General features: G+C 46.8%; 5 protein-coding genes across 5 annotated transcripts, besides 1 other annotated feature; 1 reads left to right on the forward strand and 4 right to left on the reverse strand.

Moving 5' to 3' along the window:
- Positions 1-7: 7 nt before the first annotated feature.
- Positions 8-3,361, reverse strand: TSTA_026250 (chromosome segregation protein Cse1, putative; the record flags this gene model as incomplete). The annotated part of the gene is made up of 8 exons (XM_002479703.1): positions 8-546; positions 597-776; positions 828-1,131; positions 1,183-1,265; positions 1,320-2,644; positions 2,697-2,867; positions 2,919-3,229; positions 3,292-3,361. The coding sequence occupies 8 exons, from the start codon at positions 3,359-3,361 to the stop codon at positions 99-101; spliced, it is 2,892 nt and encodes a 963-aa protein (XP_002479748.1). The 3' UTR covers positions 8-98.
- Positions 3,362-4,308: 947 nt separating this feature from the next.
- TSTA_026260 (GTPase activating protein (Tsc2), putative) lies at positions 4,309-9,292 on the forward strand (the record flags this gene model as incomplete). Its single annotated transcript, XM_002479704.1, has 2 exons — positions 4,309-8,993; positions 9,220-9,292. 2 exons carry the CDS (start codon positions 4,309-4,311, stop codon positions 9,290-9,292), a joined length of 4,758 nt encoding a protein of 1,585 aa, XP_002479749.1.
- Positions 9,293-9,322: 30 nt separating this feature from the next.
- Positions 9,323-12,894, reverse strand: TSTA_026270 (phosphoethanolamine N-methyltransferase, putative; the record flags this gene model as incomplete). Its single annotated transcript, XM_002479705.1, has 2 exons — positions 9,323-12,624; positions 12,680-12,894. 2 exons carry the CDS (start codon positions 12,892-12,894, stop codon positions 9,594-9,596), a joined length of 3,246 nt encoding a protein of 1,081 aa, XP_002479750.1. The 3' UTR covers positions 9,323-9,593.
- Positions 12,895-14,081: 1,187 nt separating this feature from the next.
- TSTA_026280 (uncharacterized protein) lies at positions 14,082-14,603 on the reverse strand (the record flags this gene model as incomplete). The annotated part of the gene is made up of 2 exons (XM_002479706.1): positions 14,082-14,575; positions 14,600-14,603. The coding sequence occupies 2 exons, from the start codon at positions 14,601-14,603 to the stop codon at positions 14,082-14,084; spliced, it is 498 nt and encodes a 165-aa protein (XP_002479751.1).
- Positions 14,604-14,886: 283 nt separating this feature from the next.
- Positions 14,887-14,926: a sequence feature (UNKNOWN FEATURE KEY polypurine).
- A 3,548-nt stretch (positions 14,927-18,474) lies between these two features.
- On the reverse strand, positions 18,475-18,863 carry TSTA_026290 (uncharacterized protein; the record flags this gene model as incomplete). The annotated part of the gene is made up of 2 exons (XM_002479707.1): positions 18,475-18,587; positions 18,641-18,863. 2 exons carry the CDS (start codon positions 18,861-18,863, stop codon positions 18,475-18,477), a joined length of 336 nt encoding a protein of 111 aa, XP_002479752.1.
- Positions 18,864-18,969: the final 106 nt, after the last annotated feature.

An 18,969-nucleotide genomic window follows, 5' to 3' on the forward strand; every position in this document is an offset into this window, starting at 1 on the left:
AAGGGTTACTCGTATGACCTCGTTAAAACTCGCCGCCAAATGCATTAGGTATGGTGTCTAAATCAACAGAATGATGCACATGCTCCACAAACCACATCTCACGCCGTCATATAACTGACAAGAATTTTTTGAAGCTCAGGACTGAGTCGTTCCTGAACAAATCCATTAATTCGGCCACCGTGCTTCGTGTTGGCCGCCTTCAGATACTTCCCTGTCCACACTTTCAGATCGGCTCCAGTTTCCGGCCATGGGTCCTTTTGGCGAGGTCGAACAGTGTTCAGTTGCGTGAATCCGACTCCGAATGCCATGTCATCCACGTCGTGTTCCGTAATGATATCATCCCGGGTGACTGGAACAGGAGGCAGTTCTAACAACTTGAGAAGGGCCTCGCATGTGAAACCCCAACCCTTCTTATATCGCTGTGCAAAGGCTTCTGAGTTGGCCAGTGTTTTTGTGAAGGAAATAACTGCCGTCTTGCGGTCCAATGGCCTCGCGAGTTTTTGAGATTCGGGTAGGATGACGTTAAGGTAGATGGGTGTAAATAGACTGGATCTGTTAGTCAATCTTACTACCTTATATACCTTCCAGAGACTCACCCTTCTTGAACCTTGTCTGTGACCTGGATGAAAAAGTCCGCACTGTAACCTTGATCATCCCGAGCCGAAACAAAGTGGTAAAAGCGAACGAATCGCAACTGCAAAACCTCAGTCTTCGAGTTTTGCAGACGAGTCAGAATAATCTGCATGATGGAAACAAAGTATTGTTCCAGAGCAGTGCTAATGAAAATTAGCCTTGACTGGTAGATAAGGTGGGAAGAAGACACTCACGCAGGAAAGCTTCCAATAACACTTTCCAACAGGTCAAACCCATGGCTCTCGTTTGCTTTTGTAGAGAGCAACTTCTGGAAAAGTCCCAAAATCGGCTCAACCTGGTTGTTCTGCAAGATGAATTGCGCGCCGCGAGGAATGATAGCAGAGAGTAGCCGGACCAATGCAGGCACATTGCCCCTGGACTCCCACATGACTGGCATGAGAATAGGTGCAATCAGATTCTGGTAATACTCTGGTAACGTCGCGGACGAGTTTGCCTCAAGTAGCGCAGCGAATAGTTGGAAGACATAAGGCATGAATTCTAAGTCTGATTAGAACCGTATTGTATTCCACTATGAGAACCGTGTCTTACCTTGAACGTCCGCTTGGAGAACCTCGGTAAATGGCGCATAAAGTGCTTGTTCCAATTTCTCGGGGTTCGCAGGAGCAGCAAATCTGATTGATATTGTTAGCTCCATCCTAGTCCAATGTCTAGAAGAGTTGGCATACCTGATAAATGCGCCAAGCGATTCGAAGTGATAATAGTAGAAGCGCGGGTTGCTAGGGTTAGCGCTAATGATTCTGGTGATTTTGATCAAATGCTCCAAGACTGCATCTGTAAGAGGCACAACTTCCTCCTTGATGATAATCAGAACTCTCATCACACATTTCATCAAGAATTCATTCTCTTGCACCTTCGGTGGTGAAGGATCCTTTTCAATGAGCTGGAATAGATGCTCCAGAAGCTCTTTGGCCAAGGGCGTGATATTGGCCGGTGAGATCACAGGCTGACCTGCAGAATCGTGGAACGCAAGGACTCGTTCGACAGCAATAGCCGCGTAAGTATACACAACATAGTTGTCGGAACCCAAATGCTTGACCAGCAGAGGGAACACTTCCTGCCACTGTTGGGGTGTGATGATACTTCGGAACAAGTAGAGGTATTTGATGGCGTCGACTTTCAAGATAGGATTAACTCCACTGTCAGAGACCAAGTCGGTAGCAAGGTGTTTTTGAAAGAAGTCCGCGATATCAACTAGTGTGCTGACAGTTGTAATACCATGTGAAGCTGTTGCTGCGCCTTTGGCAGCAATTGCGGAAAACAGGTAGGTAGCAGTATCTTTTGATTTCCAGTTCGACGCCGGATTTTTTGCGTATTCGGCAAGGTAATGATCCGTGTACTGAGAGACCACTTGTGTGACTGAGTTCTCGAATTTGGTTGCCAATTGCCGCACAAAGTCGGTAGCTGCTCGACGTCGAGTATCGCTGTCTGAACCTTCAAGGTCGCGGCGGATGAACTCAATCGGCTCGTCCTCAAAGAGCTCTTCGTCGGATTCTCGGAGTGCAATGTTCGGTAGAATTACCTTTTCAATGACCTGGCTCAGAGTACCTTGGTCTTCGAAAATCCTAGCATGTTCGGGCATGCTTGTGGTTGATGTCAAGAATTGAAGTGCCTTGCTGATCAATATGTCGTATTTCGTTTCTACTCCGACGGTGGTCAACAAGTTCCAAGAGTTACCAACGAATTGTCCGACGTGAGGTTCGAAAACGTCGCTATATTTCTGGACAAACAAAGTCAACACCTCAAAAATTGCTGCCTTGACAAACTCCAAAAGTCCCGCTTCAGATTCATCGTCGGTGTGAAGAAGCTGGTTATCATATAGCAGGTATTTGAGAAGTAGATTGGCGATAGACTGTGCATTGTCCTCCACAAGGGGTGCGAGATCTTGACAATTCAAATCGTATAGAAGGTTGATCATAAGCTCGAGTTGTTTGAATCCTTGAGATAGATTCTCTTTATTGGATTTGTTTTCCTCTATGTAAGCGTCCAGGCCCTGTCGACAATTAGTAATTTTTCCCTCAACAATTGTTCGAAAACAGGCCTACCTCGAACAATGCCAAGTATGGCGTTGAGAAAGTCTTTAGCACATGATTAATTTCGGTGAAGAGATCGTCTGATCGAAATAATGGACGCCATCGTCGGAAAATGGAGTGTGCCACCGTGAGGACTCCATTGTTGACAGCGGGGTTCTTGGGATCTAATCGTGATACCAAATCCTGCTTAAGTTAGTCATGACTATATTATATACAGCAACAGTTTTAACGTACCGCCACAAGTGTATCCCATCGCTCCCAGAAATCACTGTCTGCAATCACGCTGACTGCCTCGCCCAGCTGTGTCTGAATTCCTCCTGGGACATTGATCATCAGATTGATCAACTCCCGCTTGATTGTGACCACTTCATCTTGCGGTAACTTGTGATTTCCGTCCTCGTCGACCCAATTTCTCCGAATTAAATTTTTGAAGCATAAGGCACTTGCGAGCCGAGTGTTGTAGGGGAAGTCCGCAGACGCGGTAATTTGGAGTAGGTATAGCGAGAAGCCGGGCTTTTTCTCTTCTTGTCGAAGTGCAAGTTCGGCTAAAAATTTCGCATTAGATTTGTGGTAAATCTTCCAAACTGAAGTGTTGGCCATGACGTACCTTGTTTGTTTTGCCTGGGATCCAAGCTGGCCTCTAAAAGCTGAGCAACAGCTCCCAGGTTATTTGCCATTTTGGCAGTACTACTACAAATGGCGGATGAGAAAATTGAGAGCTCAAAAAGAATAGAGAATGTAGTTAAAGAGAGCACAGCTAGCAGTAATAACACCAATTGCTGATGAAGTATGTAAATTTTGTAGAAAGAAGGCGTAGTGGATGGAAGAAAGAATGGACCGCCGCTTTCCCTGTCTGGCAGTTTGTTTGGCAGGCAGCGGGACCTTCTGAAGGCGGTGAGAGCTGTTGGTGTTTCCCAGGCGGCATGGCGGGGTGGCCGGCATTTTGTTGTTCCTGTTCCGGTAACTGCTGACAAAGCATAAGTCAGATGACTTCGGAATACGGAATAAATTGTTCCGAGAAGGTCGATCGACGCCGGCTTGGCACGCCAAGACCCTTCCTGCCAAGATTAGACGACTCTTACGTCCGACAAGGATTCTGGTGGATGATCTGGTCTGGATCGTTGCTTAATTTTATTTCCTATTCTTCAGTTCAACATGTCTCTGTCTTGACCTTCTGCTCGCTCCAGTCATTTCGATGCCCAAATCTTGCTAGCCTTTCGCTCGTGATACCGTTCTTATCCGTATCAGGTGCCGTGCCACTTGGTCGTCCGCTTATCTCGATATCAGCCTAACAGTGTTTGCCATTTCATGAGGATGGGGAAGGCCACCCTGAAACCCGAGACCCAATTATAATACCAGGCTAGTTACTTTAGACTGCTACTCTGCAAATCTTCAATTCATCAGTGAACCTCAATGGTGTGAAAAAGTAGCTCTTCTGAGAGCCTACCAGGTACTTGCTCCGTCAAACCTCCACTGCGCCGTTATCTCGCTCAACCTGGCACAACTTGTCGTCCGTTGACCGACATAAGCCCTTCAATGATATACTCATTATACTAATTCAGCTGGTTCAGCTTATAAAATAAACAGATACCTCGTTACGTACGAACTCGTTCACACGGTGCGGATGTCTTCCGAGAATGATCCACCTCAGAAACCAGCTGCGTCTTCATTTGCCGATGTTTTCAAGACACTAGCATCAGGTCGCCGTAAATCTCTCTCCCCTCTCTCAGCTTCTGATAGCCCTTCCGAATTCCCAAACCATGTCATCGACGGACGCAGGGGTTCTCGTGTGACGTTCGGATTTGAAGGGATGTCGCGCGGAACTATGTCCAACAGTTCGTTGGATCATAGCGCCGTTCCAAGTTATGAGGATGCGCTCGAAAATCTCAGGAACCCCGTACTCGCTGTAGATGAAGTGGAGGTACTTGCCAAGCATTCAACCAAGTTCACGCCGGAACAGATCATATCTCTTTGGGAAGCAAGTTCATATTTACTCTGTCAGGGCGACTTTGAGGATGCCCGGCTACGCGCATCGAGGTTCTTGGACACAATTGTGGCGCGGCCGGATCTGTCAACAGACCTCAAAGCTCAACTCTGCAAGAGTATATTAACGCCAACACCGGCTGATGTGATACCCGCGCGGGTCAACGCACTCATTGCGCTTTCCGATAATGGCAGGAAATTGGATACCATGCAGGTCAACATCTTACCAGCGCTGGCGGTTGCATTATATTCGTTGTTCAAAGCTGTCGCCAACCTGCGGTCGAAAGCGAAGAAGAGCAAACAACCGCGTACCATTGAAAATGAAGAATCACATTTGGAGAACCTTTTTGATTTCATACTCAATGTTATCACGCTTCAAAATTTCCCACTAGAAGAGAAAGATGCGGCTACCTTACTCGAGGAAGTTCTCAAGATCTGCAAGAGGACGGCATCTCCTGATGATCTGAAGAGTTCGCTCTCTATTTTCGACGCCATCATCTCGTACGCCGAGGTACCAGATGATAGTTTTGCTCCACTATTAGAGGTTCTATGCGGCATCCATGCTTCGGTAAAGACACTCTCTGGTCGCACCTCCCAGGTGATACGCAACATAGTCAAATCCCCTAAAAAGCTAGCCATGCTTGAGCTTTTATACTCTTTTTTGGAAGGGCCAGATGACCACGGCCGAAACGCAAATGTAGTACGCGGCGCGGTGGAAACTTTCACCGATATAATAAGATCTCACGACAGGAAGAAGTTACCAGAGCTATCATTTCCAAAATTAATCCACTGTCTACAAGCAGTGCCGCCACGGCGGAGTGGAAGGCTCAACGCGGCTACTCTTGAATTATGTGCAAACATCCTAGATGGCGATTTTGCCTTCATCTGCATAGAGGAACCAGATTGGACCAGCTTTTCGAAGTTGCTTATTGAATGCTCCGGTGCAATTGGTCAAGAGGTCACTGATAGTGCTCAATCTCCTGTCATTTCTCCTACAAGGAGTATATCGCATGATGATCATCTTGCTGCCAGCATTTCCCGCCTATCATCCCTTATCGAGCACTCGTGGGTTCAGTTGAGCTCAGAACAAAAATCTGAAATCAGTCAGTTTTTGAGAATATCGCACCGGTACCTTTCACCGACCCAAGCACGCCTCTTGATCAACCATCTCAAAATGCAGAAATCGTATTTCCCAGGAACCGAAGACTGGGAACAAGAAGCCAAATGGCTTGTTGATTCATTTCTTCAGGCGCCTGCTAAGGTGTCGGATGTGCGTGCTTACGCCTTGGAGGCACTCGAAGAAGCAATGTTTCAAGACAACAACCTCGTCGATTTTGAGCAAGCTGGTATCATTGACTCTTTACTTCAGAACTTCGCAGATGAGAAAGACACAATTTACCTGTCATCACTTGTCTCCGTGATGATTGAGATCGCGGCACGGGCGGATAATGATGATATCTTTCATACCGTTGTCGACACTCTGAGTTCACCCATGATTTCCGACTTTCTTGAAGAGGATGATCCAGCTATCCTGAGCGGACAATTATCACAATCACGCCGTAATTCTGCTTCTGTTCTCGAGCCATCTTTATCAAACGTCTGCATGATGGGTCTTGTTCGACTCTTCCTCAGATTTTTGAATTTGTCAGCCCAACGAGCAGCGTTGCTGTTTGAAACTCTCATCTTCATTATGAAGACGTCAAAGAAAAGACCAGCCGATGCCACGCTCACAGTTCTCAAGTTGTTGTTCCGATTGCGCTGCGACTCATCTGGTGCGATCTGGGTTACCGCAGACATTGAGAATGACTTTTTGGTGGCTGTGCTTAGTCGAAACTTGGATGTCGGAGTCAAACAGTCTACAACAACGGAAGGTTCTATATTGGAGAGATCCTCCATGCATAGCGACGACTGTCTCACTGCAAGTACAGGACGACTGTCTCTGCGAAATCAAAATGGTTCCGCCGAATCGCAAAGGTCTGTCCCTCGCATGAGTAGTTCCTACTTGCGTGGCACCACGAAGTCGATGCCTCCCAGTTGGGTACAAGGAGATTCGAGTCTTCCTGACGAACCATCAACGACTGCAAGTCCTTTTGTGTATGCTTACAAGACGGTAGGTGAGGGGACGGATTCCGAATCGTCTGAACAGAATAAAGAAGCGTTGAAAGTCAATGTTTACCTCGAGACAATCATTGACTTGCTTCAAAAACGTGATACTCCGTGGGATGTTTACAGCTATATCCTCGCTCATTTGGGGCCACAACTCAGCAATCGGGACTTTTTCTCCAACGCAGTCCCGCAAATTCAGATGCTTCGTAACATACTGTGCGGCCAGATCAAGGGCGAGATGTTCCGGGAGCCACCAGCTATAGCTGGTATTAAGAAGGCCGATGTCGCAATTTGCATTTTTGATTGTTTGTCCATGCTCGTTGGATTCCACCATTACTTTGCAAAAAGCGAACAGGATGAATTGGTACGTGCTTTTATGCTTGGGATTGGATCCTGGGATGGTACGTCCAGAGGATGCATTCACGCTTTATCCGTGTGCTGCCATGAGATACCATTATCAGTGACAAAATCATTGAATATGATACTTGACAAGATGTCAAAAGTGATTACTATGGCTCATGTGGCAGTCCATATATTAGAGTTTCTTGCACTTCTGGCTCGTCTGCCTGAGGTTTACGTGAACCTACGGGAGGAAGAGATTCGTACCGTCTTTGGCATATGCATTCGCTTTATCCAGACGAGTAGAGAACAACGCCTGAAGTCAAGCGATTCGTCTACTCGCCCAAGCACAACTCCTGCACGTCTCAGTGGTGGTCTGAGAGAAATAGCCGCAATGCAACCGGATTCATCCGAAGCCAATACATGGCAAGAGGGCATGTCTAACTACGTGTACACTCTGACGTATCACGTCCTCGTCTTCTGGTTTCTCTCGCTCAAACTTCAGGATCGCGCGAATCACGTCAATTGGATAACGAATCGACTGATCTTCACGGACGAGCTTGGACAGGAAGTGGTTGAAGAGCAGACTGAAGTATTTATCGATTTGATGCAGCGTGTGACGTACTCGGACTTGGGTGATACGATTCCTTATGAAACGTTTCCGCCATCTCCAGAAGACGGACCCGTCACCAGCAAGTCATGGGTCATCGGGATGAGTATCGTCACGGTTGAAACGGCTGGTGTGTCCGGATTGACGCAGATTACGAAACGAATGGCTTCTGGGACGACTTATGCTGAATATCGCCAACGCACTGCCCCTGTACTACCCCATCAAGTACCTCCAACGCCTGATACACTGTCAAGTTTCGATTCAAATAGTCGAACGGCCATATTTCCTTCTCACGTTTTGCTTCAAATGGTTACTACAGCGTTTCCGACGCCAAAGATTTCACAACCCATACCGTTGCCTGACGATGCCATGACCCGTCGAGCTATCAGCTCGTTTGATAGGAACGACATTGTCGACGGACATAAAGTAGGAGTGATCTTTCTGGATAACAATCAAACCACAGAAGCAGAAATTCTCGCAAACACAGCCGGCAGTCCAGACTACGACCATTTCTTGAACGGACTTGGTACTAGAGTCTCTATCCGAGGAGCGCAATTCAACACTCAGGGTCTCCACAGCGATATCGATGGCGAGTTCACATATGCCTGGAGGGATCGTGTGACCGAAATGGTCTATCACGTAACGACCATGATGCCCACCAATCTCGAAAGTGATCCAGCCTGCGTTGCTAAGAAACGTCACGTGGGCAACGATTTTGTCAATATCATCTTCAACCGTTCCAACCGACCATTCAACTTTGAGACCATCCCATCACAATTCAACTCAATCAACATCGTCATATCGCCAGTGTCTCGAATCGCCGAGTCGGACTTTAACCGTGACACTGACAGTAATCGCGACTACAACAAATCCTTCTACGTAGTCAGAGTGATGAGCAAACCCGGCCTACCAGAATTGTCACCCGCATCAACACCAAAAGTAATCTCCGGCAAAAGTCTAGCCGCCTACGTCCGCATTCTAGCAATCAACGCCTCCGTTTTCTCCTTGGTATGGAATCGTGAAGGTGGTGAACACATCGGGTCATGGCGGAATCGACTTCGCGAAATCAAGCGATTGCGTGAACGAGCTATGATGTCTGCCCGAACTGCATCAGTTGATGCGTCCGAAGGTGGGTTTTTGGGTCATAGGCGCAATACAAGGACGAATATTCACAGTGAGGATGAGTCGCCTGTCGGAAATCGGGCTCAGATTCGTCCTGATATTACGGGCGATGTTGATAATAATATTTCGCAAGCTTTGGATTTTTCTCGGTGGACCAGATGATGCCCCCGGATCCGAGTTCTCACAACATGAGAAGCAAAAGGAAAACAGCACTCCTCTGTGTAACGCTATTATACTAACGAAGTCAACGACAAAATATCACGGATCTTACGACAGCAACAATACTGAATGTTCTTTTCACATGTACCGCTACAATTTGTTGTCTCTCTTTTACTACAACAGAAGAAAAAAAAAAGTTTATTCCACGAGTATCAGGGACAGTGGAATCATCTTCTTGATGACTTTGGCCTTGATGAAAAAATTGTCTCTTTATCGCGTGTGTGTTTAGGAGATGGGATTTTTGTTATATTTATCAGATGACAAGAATAAAAGTTTCTTCCTTTTTTCCTGTCAGAATTTCCTGGTGTAATCTCTATACAGTAATTCTGACTACCTACCCATAGATGGGATTTCTTATTAAATACCTAAGGTAGTGTGAGTACATTGTGATAGTGAAAGTTATAACCATCGAATCCTAGGGGTAGGTAGCTAAAAGCGGCTCCGAGAACCAAATATATAGACATACTATTGAATAAATGCACCACAACCCAAAATTACACCAACGAAACACCTCTGGAAGAAAGATAGGACTACCACCCAAAAACCTCTGTGACACTCAACGTATTAACTCTAACACCCAATCCCAACCCAACAAGTATCACAAACACATCCACCACCACAAGAACAGCAGCACCCATCATAAACCGTGGACAAAAGATACGATACAACATCAAATGTCGTCGTAGATGGCCCGCCCAGAGAGTCGTGGCTAGGTTGATGGTAGCGTAGTACAGGATATGTGTGGAGACGGACTGGACAACTTCTGAGAGGAGATGGAGCATGGGGCTGTTGGTTTTTGTGGTTCCGGAGTCTTTGTTGTCTGAGGATGAGGATGAAGGGTTATCATCTTCTTGGAAGAGTTGCATTGGTAGACGGCCGTGTGTATCAACGGGGCGTTTCCATAGTACTGTCAATGGTACGGCGATGGCGGCGAGAATTTGCGCGCCGAATGTATTCATGATCACGAGGAGGGGGGACCATGGGTACTGGATGGATGAAAGGGCAAAGAATGCGCTTTCCCATTGGATGCTGTTTAGAGTGGCTTGGTGGCCTGTTTTGAAATAATGGAATGAGCCTAACAGTCCTAGCACGATAGGACCGATGGCGGAGTTTGTTGTTGTGAGACCATTCGTGTCAAGAATTTCAAGGAGGGAAAGTATCTGTAACGTTTCAATGGCGATTGCGCCTTGGCCCATGGGTTTACTCAATAGAGTAATGGAAAGGACGAAGTTGACGACCAGCAGGAAAAAGCGGGTGCCGTGGACATTGCCAAAGCCAAGGATGGTGATGGTCGTTCGTTGTTGTTGTAGCTGTTGTACATTTCCTGCCTGGTCGGCGCCGGATGTAACATTGATACTGATACATGGCTTTGCCCAGATAAATGTCGTAGTTCCCGCTGCAAATGCAATTGCAAGCACCAATTGTGCTAGAATGACTTCCACAGATTTGAATGCTTCCTTTCTGAAAGAGAACCATTCACCATTATCCGCCGTATCCAGAGCCCAGAAGGCCGCAGAAATGAATAGGCCGACCCGGAAAGCAACGCCGATCCAAAGCGTGGCTGACCCTTCATACGATTTTGATCCGACATAAAACGATCGGACCACTCCCGGGAGAAGTAATGCCACGGCGAATGGAATGGCGAGCTGCCAGGGAGCTGAAGTCGATGACGATGCTGAAGCATAGTACGTCGACTTGCAGAAAGGCATTTGTTCCTCGCGGCACAGACGAGAAAACGAAGCCAATCGCGCCATGAAAATGAAAATCATGGAGTGATACACCCCAAGAACCCTATCAGACGTAGACTTCTGTCTCATCGACGATATTCCCGCTAAGACGCCGAAAGTGGTCAGGAAGAAAAGTAGAATATCGTCTTCCCAGATTGTGTACGAATTTGACGCAAATCCAATGGACTGTGATACGGTTACGATGACCGCAAACCAGCTCCAGAGGGATTTGGGTAGTGGTGATTTGAAGTTTGATGGGAAGATCACAATGCTAGCTGCCACAGCACCAATGCTCCCTCCTGCAGCGGCCAGTACTATGACATCTGCCCATAATGCATCTTCTCGACTTCCAGTGAGACCCATCACAAGACCACCCGCGGCACCACAGACCATACCGAAACCAATACGACAGATCAGCTGTGAATCAAAAGTGATTCTGCGATCTTCACGCAGACCCCGAGCATACATTATCAAAACCACAATACCGGCTACGAGTATCCCAATGCCTCGAATCATACTTGCAACGTCAAATCGAGCCCATAGAGCACGGCATACATTCAGAGTATCGCGCTGATACTCCCGATAAGCATCATACGCTGCTCGGTATTTGTCAGAATTAGAGCTCAGCTTGCTCAATGATTGCCATTGCGATTCTGCCTGGGCCAACAGCGACAGAGGACCCGAGGTTTGGCTATCGTTCACACCTCGTGCCACGGAATAGTGATGTTGATATCGTTTGATCTGACCCGATGTTATACGGTTGACAGTGGCTAGATTTTTGATATCAGCGCCATAACGTCCTGCAAACGCTTCCTCTATGGGAGAGCCTAGATTATTGAATGGAATCGGTATGCCTAAGAGCAAAGACAACGTGGGCACAATATCTATTTGCGGTATAGCTCGTTCTTTTGCCGTTGATGGTGGGATTTTATAATCCGAGTTGGTGCGGCCGAAGATGCCTTTTCTTGAGTACATCCATAATGCAGCCTCGACTTCGTCGTCCGATTCGCCTCCGTGATCGCCTTTTGAGTCCATGCCATGATCACCTATGACGATGAGCAATGTATCGTCATCTATTTTCTCGATAACATTGCGAAGCACTTGATCCATCTGCTTCAGTTTTGCTGCCATTGCAGCATGGTCTGGACCATAGCGATGGCCCGCATGATCAACACCAAGATAGTGTCCAAAGATAACATCCCACTTGGTCGAATTCTTGGGGTGGAGAAGAGGGAACAGGTTGTCATTCACACCATTGTCCACTGTATGTAAATCCCAGACGTTGAACGAATCAAACGGGTGCGATAGTTCGGGGTCAAAGTAATCCGGAAATAGTTTATCCCAGGTATCATCTCCTAAATGAACGAGGTTCTTGCCAGCAGCACGCAACTGGAAAATGATATTATCTTCGTCAATCGCCGAACCATCGAAATTCGAGCCAGCGTCAATAAACGTCGGTAACGTGCCCGTAGTCAATCCTTTTAATCGTTGCAAAGTCGTCGTAGGCGGATCGGCAATAAATGGCAACAGGAAAGCTCTCTCCGGATGTTGAACAGCAGTCTCATAAAGAACAGGAATGTTATTATGGTAAATACGGGCCTCATCACCCTCGAACTGTGGATGAAATGGAACGGTAAAGTCATATCTCAAAGCGTCAATAATCAGAAAAACGGCCTTGTCGAAAGTTTTGGGATGCCAGCAACCCTCTTGAGAATTTCCGCTACTGGTGACAACGTCCAGGGGAACCACATCGCAGCTTGATTTGTTGTCGAGAACAAGACGAGTCAGGAGGAAGCCTTTTGCGAAGTAGTATATGCCAACGACGTGCACGAAACTATGACGACGTAGAAATTAGTCTCAACAACCCTCCTAAACTTGAGGACGCTCACAAAATCCATAGAAGAACTCCCACGACACTCAGATGCTTCCGTTTGAAGTCCTTTTCCAAGGCCTTGGCTAGCGCAGCCCTGCCCTCATTTTTCCTTGGCGATTCATTCTGTGGTGACTTTGGTGTTGAAGGTTCGCTTGATATAGCTTGAGATTGATCGTGTGAGGTTCCAGCAGCGTTACTGCCTGGCTGTTTCGATGCCGATTTAGAGAGCATCGCGGTGGATTCGTGGTGATCGGTGTTTAAGAAGGGAAAGGAAAAGGAAAATGGACGAGTCTCATAAAAAGAGCATCTTGTAGTGTATTGAATGAGTGTACGACTGTAGATATTGTAATTAGCAACATGCTATAAGTTATATTCTTCGTTTTCGCCGCTTCATTGATCTAGAGGGGAACCGTACCGGTGATTAAAGAACCTGATCAGACTAGATCCGATCCGGAGAAAAGAGTGAAAAAAAAAAAAAAAGAAGAGGAATATAAAGTAGTAGTATAAGGAAATAAAGGAGCGGAGAAGTCTATAGGAGTTGAGAATCCTTGAAGAAATGAGTTGAATGTTGAATTGAAGAATCCTTGAAGATGAAACTGTGCCGGAAGAAGCTGCGGAATTGAATAGGTCAGGGTCCAAGCCTAAAACATGGCTGGCTGTGATTGGCCAATTCGAGCTCGACTGCGGAGAACTCAGTCCTGAGCACTTATGATGCACGTCACTGCGGAAGAAACAAATCATCTACACCAAATCAATTCATAGAATATAATTACGGTGGCTAAATACAATACCGAGCTGTTCAGTCAACACCGGTTGCTCAACGCAAAATGTGTTGAAAAAGCTCCAAATCGACAAGCATGGGAAGAAAATAAAAAATAATCACAAATATGAAAATCAAATGACCTAATCCGCAAGTCCGCTCCCTTCCGTAGGACCTAATGACGTTCCAGGCTCCGAACGAACAAGAGCAGGCGGGTTGATAGTCGAAAAAGAGAAAAGAAAAAAAAATAGATACTCAGAAAATTAACCTACACAAGGTTCTCCAAGTAAAAAGAAATTCCCAGAATATACACAATCATAAAAGGATAAATCGAACGCGATTGACTGGCGGGTTAGTGTCGGTTCGGTCTAGGACATCTCGAGGATGATAATGGAAAATAGACAATAAGGATTTGCATATGTGCAAAAAAAAAATGAAGTAAATCAAAAGAAGCCTGTTCGTGATATGGCCGAAGTAGTAGAAGCGAAGAGAAAAATGGTAGATAATCACGCCCGCCTTATTTGGTATCATCATGCCGATGGGGTCGTAGCAATGGAGAGAAGCGAGAAGGAAATTTTGTAGCGTAAGAATTGTGGATGGTATCTCGACCAAGAGATGCGGTGAAAGTGGGTTGTCAAGAGGGAAGACGAGTATCTCTCTATGACCATCTCTTCGTCTCTTCCTTCTCCTTCAGCCCACCCATGCGCTCCAGGTCGAGCGATTGGAACCGACCCGATTCGTTTGTCTGGTAAGGAGGAAGTTCGTCCTGAGCTGGTGACAATCCAACACCACCGTTGTCGCTGATGTGGACCACGACAACCCGGCCAGCCTTGGGCTTGCCGGATTCATCCTGCTCCTCGGGGAAAGTAATGCGAATTTCGGGCACAGGGCTCTGTGGTGGACTCAACGAACTCTGCATCAGATCTTGCTTCTCATTATACACGTGAATGGATCCAGTTCGGCTATTTTGTGTAATTGTGAGACGGCGCTGGTGGGCTTGGCTCTTGTATAACGGGAGGTGAGACTGCTTCTCGAGTTTGCGACGACGCTGGCGGAGTAGCAGCAGACTGCCGGCGAGCACAATGGCAAGAAGGATCAAAACCAAGAGCGAGATCAACAGGTCGATGGTTTTGGGGGTGAGGGATCCATCATCTGAAGTATCGCGGGCGAGAACACGCATGTTGGCCATTGTTCCCCGATTCGTAATTATTGTTATTTTCTTCGGATCGATTTTGGTTCCTCAATATATCTCTAAGAATAAAATGATGTCGTTGCTGTCTGTTGGAAAATGAGAGTGGGTTGTTTGGGTGCGTAAATCAATACGGTCGGGTTGGGCGGATGAGTGAGTGACGGTCGAATGAATGGCGCGGCGAGCAGCTGAAAGAGTGAAGCTGCGTACACCTGGGTGAGGATAATGCAAGGAAGGTTGTAGGAGCGAAAGAATGTTGTGATAGATGGATGAGGAAAGAGAAAAACAGGGAGAAGGAGAAGAGAAAAGAGGAGTGGGACGCAGGGAAATTGGCAGGAAAGGGGAGCGCCCGGGCTGGACTGGGCGAGGCGCCCCAAAACGGACTAGGGCCAGGCTAACGGCGAGGCTGCGCAGTGCCTCAGGCCGTGATAGGCTTAGTTGGGGCCTTCGGTGCCTGAGCTAGGCCCCAAACAGGCATGGTCTGCACGCGCCGCTCAGGAACGCACGCTTTGCTCGGCCAGTCAGCTTGTTTCTCTTCAAGCCACGGCGAGTATGGGATGTCTTCACATCTGAAGACGGTGATATTGCTCGCTTGATTGGACAGTCTATACTCATCTACACAATCGCATTGTACATTGGCTCGTTGAGGGTACGATCAGATTCATGTTCCTCAGAGTCCGGCTACTAACCTATTCAAGTGGAAACTCCTTTGGCGATTTCAAGTAAACAAACTAAAAGTGATCAACATGTATATATTCATGCAGTAACAATAAAGTCAATATTAAAGGAAGCAAGGCATACACTTCTAGAGTTTTTAAATGTAGATATTCGTTGTCGTCGTGTGCTTAGTAGCCACGACAACGCTTGAGTTTACTGTTGACCACATAAACAACTGTGATGAAACATTTAATACGAAGTAGAATGCCTGAGGTTTACCTGCATGCTTCAGAGGGAGTTCGAGGAGCCTAGTTTCTCAGGCACTCCAGAGGTTGTTTACTTATTAAAACACCCGATGTTACACTTCTATGAATAATGACAATGTCGGAGCACTGGCGAACTTGATTGCGTCCAAAAACATTTATTCACTCGATTACTGAGCAGCATGATTTGATAAGCTTCCAGTTGTGTTATCCGGTACAAACCTACCATGACTAGTTACATGGCATTTGTTACTAATCTCATCATTCTTACACCGCCATCTGTTAGGGTTAGGTATCGTCGAGGGGCATTTTCTACTACGCTACAGAAGCCAGATGGTCAATTATTCAACCCTTCACCTAATGGACTAAAGATATTGCGAATAGCGCATACCAAGGACGAGTCATGGTCGAGGTATACACAGGCCCTAGCCCTGAAAGAATGGAAAAGGGTCACATGAACACTGACCGTACCTTAGGTACAAGGAGACTGCACCGTTGGTTCTCTACATATTTAAGTTGGGTTTATTTACTGCGTACCTAGGTAGGAGTTTATAGCAACATGCCTGTAACTTAGTACCTCGACGTAGTCTATTACATAAAGACTTGTCTGTCAGTAAGAACAATTACTCATCCTTGCGTCCCGGCCCGATAAATGAATCTGCAGGGACGAATGTAGGGTTAATGATAACGTTATTCGGTGTTTCGATCATTTTATTTCTTCCTGCACGAGGTCGATGATGAAACTAGACAGTTCGGGTATGTCACCAGCACATAAAAAGGAGAAAAAAGAAAGCGAGACGAGAAAATGTTCGGAGAGGCAATCGATGAGGAGGATATCGTGAGAATCGATCTCGATGCGCCGATCTCGTTCGACCCGGGTCAAGCAAGGGATGGCGACCCTTTGACAAACAAGCAATGTTTGAGTAGTAACTCAATATAGTCGTCTCTCCCTACGTAAATGGCAGCTGCTAGCAGAGTGCAGGTAAATATAGGTACAGTGTAGGTACCCCTTTTCTTCCTTCCATTCATCCCTGCATAACTTCTAATAGAATAGATCTGTAAATGCGCCGAGAATAATTAAAGTAAGATTTTTCTTGTTAGACGTATCACATCTCTCGAGAGTGGTGGCATGACTTTTGCTTTGCCTCTCCCGCGGAAGCTACACATTGGTTTTCGTGGTGAAAATGTGCCGGAACAGTGGCGGAGATATTTTCCCCTTGATCCTCTTTTTAGCAATACGGCAGACGGACACGCCACGACACGACACGATTGATCGGCGAACTCGGACTTCATTGAACTCACATACTACATATTTGATATGATGGTAAGCATTCAGAATGTTGTTGGGAGTGTCTCGGAAGATATCGATTGATGTCGCTAGCACTTGCGCTACTGATAGGCTAAGCTTAGCTCTGGGCTTGGCGGGAGATCTGCCAATAAAGCCCCTGCAAGTGCTACCTTCAATCGATGATTCGTTCATTCAATTGAACGTCTGTAAAGTCGTTCTGGCATTTCTGGAGTAAAGTGTAGACTGCCAATGTCAATGATTCATACTGCCTGGCAGGTATTCTAGATGCTGTGGTTGTGTCTCTGGAACGGCTGCCTGACAGAAAAATAACTCAGAAGCTTCCGCCCGATGCTGATCCAGGGGCACAACCCCAACTTAAAGAGATGCATGAATGAGTAGAGTTGCCGGTCTTTGATCAACTTCGGCGTGGAAGCTTTTTTTGTGCTCAGCGGATGCCGGTGGGGCATCGTCCCGTACTAATCCCTGATTGGTTGCTGGCGTATATTCATGAACAACTGAATCGATAAACTGGCTCAACCCTCCCAGTGATTTATCAGAGTCGATGATGTATACTGAGTATCTTGCAATGTCTCCCAATTGAACGTTTAGAAGTCGTCAACTGTACCGTACGACACCGACTAATACAGTGGATGGAGTGACGTCGTCTGCCTTGGTTACAGCGTGGAGTCCGATGCGAGATAGCCATGTGGATGACACTATTTCGCTAGTCCGAGATGGCTGAGATAGCGTTTGTCTACGGCAGATAAAGTGTACGGAGTACGTACCGATACATACAGTCCACATACAGTACGACGGTTCCTCAGCCGCTCCTTCCTTGCACGTAAATGCGTAAATGGGTTCCTGCCTGGAAGTGAGTATCTATCTGACAGTCATCAGGCAAGTGCGTCCTGACAATTGTAAAGGAAGGAGCTGTGCGTATAACCCTAACCCACACCTGGCTGTACGTACTCATTTTGCTTGGCCTCCCCCGGCTAACGGAGAATTTTTCTCTAATTGTATCTCAGCCGTGGATACTCGAACTGCTGTCCCTGGTATTTCACCATCAGAAACACGGCTCCAAACTCATTGAGCTGCTTAAGTCAGTATCGACTGCGCTATCCCGCCAAAGGCTAAGGCAGTCAAGGCAAGCGCGCCAAGCCAAGCCAGATCGCAGTCCACCACCTCCACTAGCGCAACTTATCAGAACCTCGCAGCTTTTTTTTGAGCCCTCCTTGTTCAACCTGTTCATCATTCTTCCCTTTTTTTTCTCTCTCTTCTTTTTACTCCTCATCTCAGCCATCTGAGCTCTTTTAATTATTCTTTCTTCTTTTTTTCTGTAGACTTCTTTATATTCTTTCGTCTCGCAAAACCCTCTCCCCTTTCGCTGAAACTACCGCCTTCCGTTGTTGTACGACCCTCACATACTCGCGTATCCTCAACTCCGACCATCCATCCATCCATCCGCCATCTCCCAACAGTGTCTCGTGGTCAGCCCAATCACAGGAAGAATATCAGAAAGCAATCAGTTTTGCAGAAAACGAAACGAAGCGGAAAGACACAGCCGTTGCCGACATCGATCATCCACTGTCGTGTGGCCTCCATCATTCGCATTCAGAGAGTGGCACCCCCCTCTGTGCGACATTTCCAAGCCTCTTTAATAAGTCGACGTTGTGATTTGCATCTTTCCCTTTTTTTTTTTTTCCCCTCTCTCACTCTTCTCTTTGCTCTCCCGTGGGCCTGTCTCCAACACATTCCAAGACCGACTAGCTGTCCTCGACTGGTTGGCGTGCACAATAGAACAGCATCAGCATTCCTCCTACCTTCTCGCATCGGGCCTTTATCCTCCACCCCCTTGCGTCCGCCAATCATCGGTTCTTTGCTGGCAGCCTCTCTCGTCCAGGAAAGGGCTCCCGTTCGAGGTACTCCACAACCTTCATGAATGCGATCTGCGACGGCTTGAATTCCTGGGGCATGCACGGAGCATAGGTCAATCGACTCCATCCGCTCATTCACTTGCACAACAGACACCAGGTTTTTCGCCATTGTGAGCATTGAGTGAGCTCGTCTAGGAAGGAGATACCTTGCCTTGCATTCATACGTTCTGCGACGCCGGAAGATTTTTCCAATCGCTTCCTTGTGTTTTTTAATT

This window comes from Talaromyces stipitatus, genomic scaffold, assembly GCF_000003125.1.
Source record: "Talaromyces stipitatus ATCC 10500 scf_1105507295541 genomic scaffold, whole genome shotgun sequence".
Taxonomy (NCBI): domain Eukaryota; kingdom Fungi; phylum Ascomycota; class Eurotiomycetes; order Eurotiales; family Trichocomaceae; genus Talaromyces; species Talaromyces stipitatus.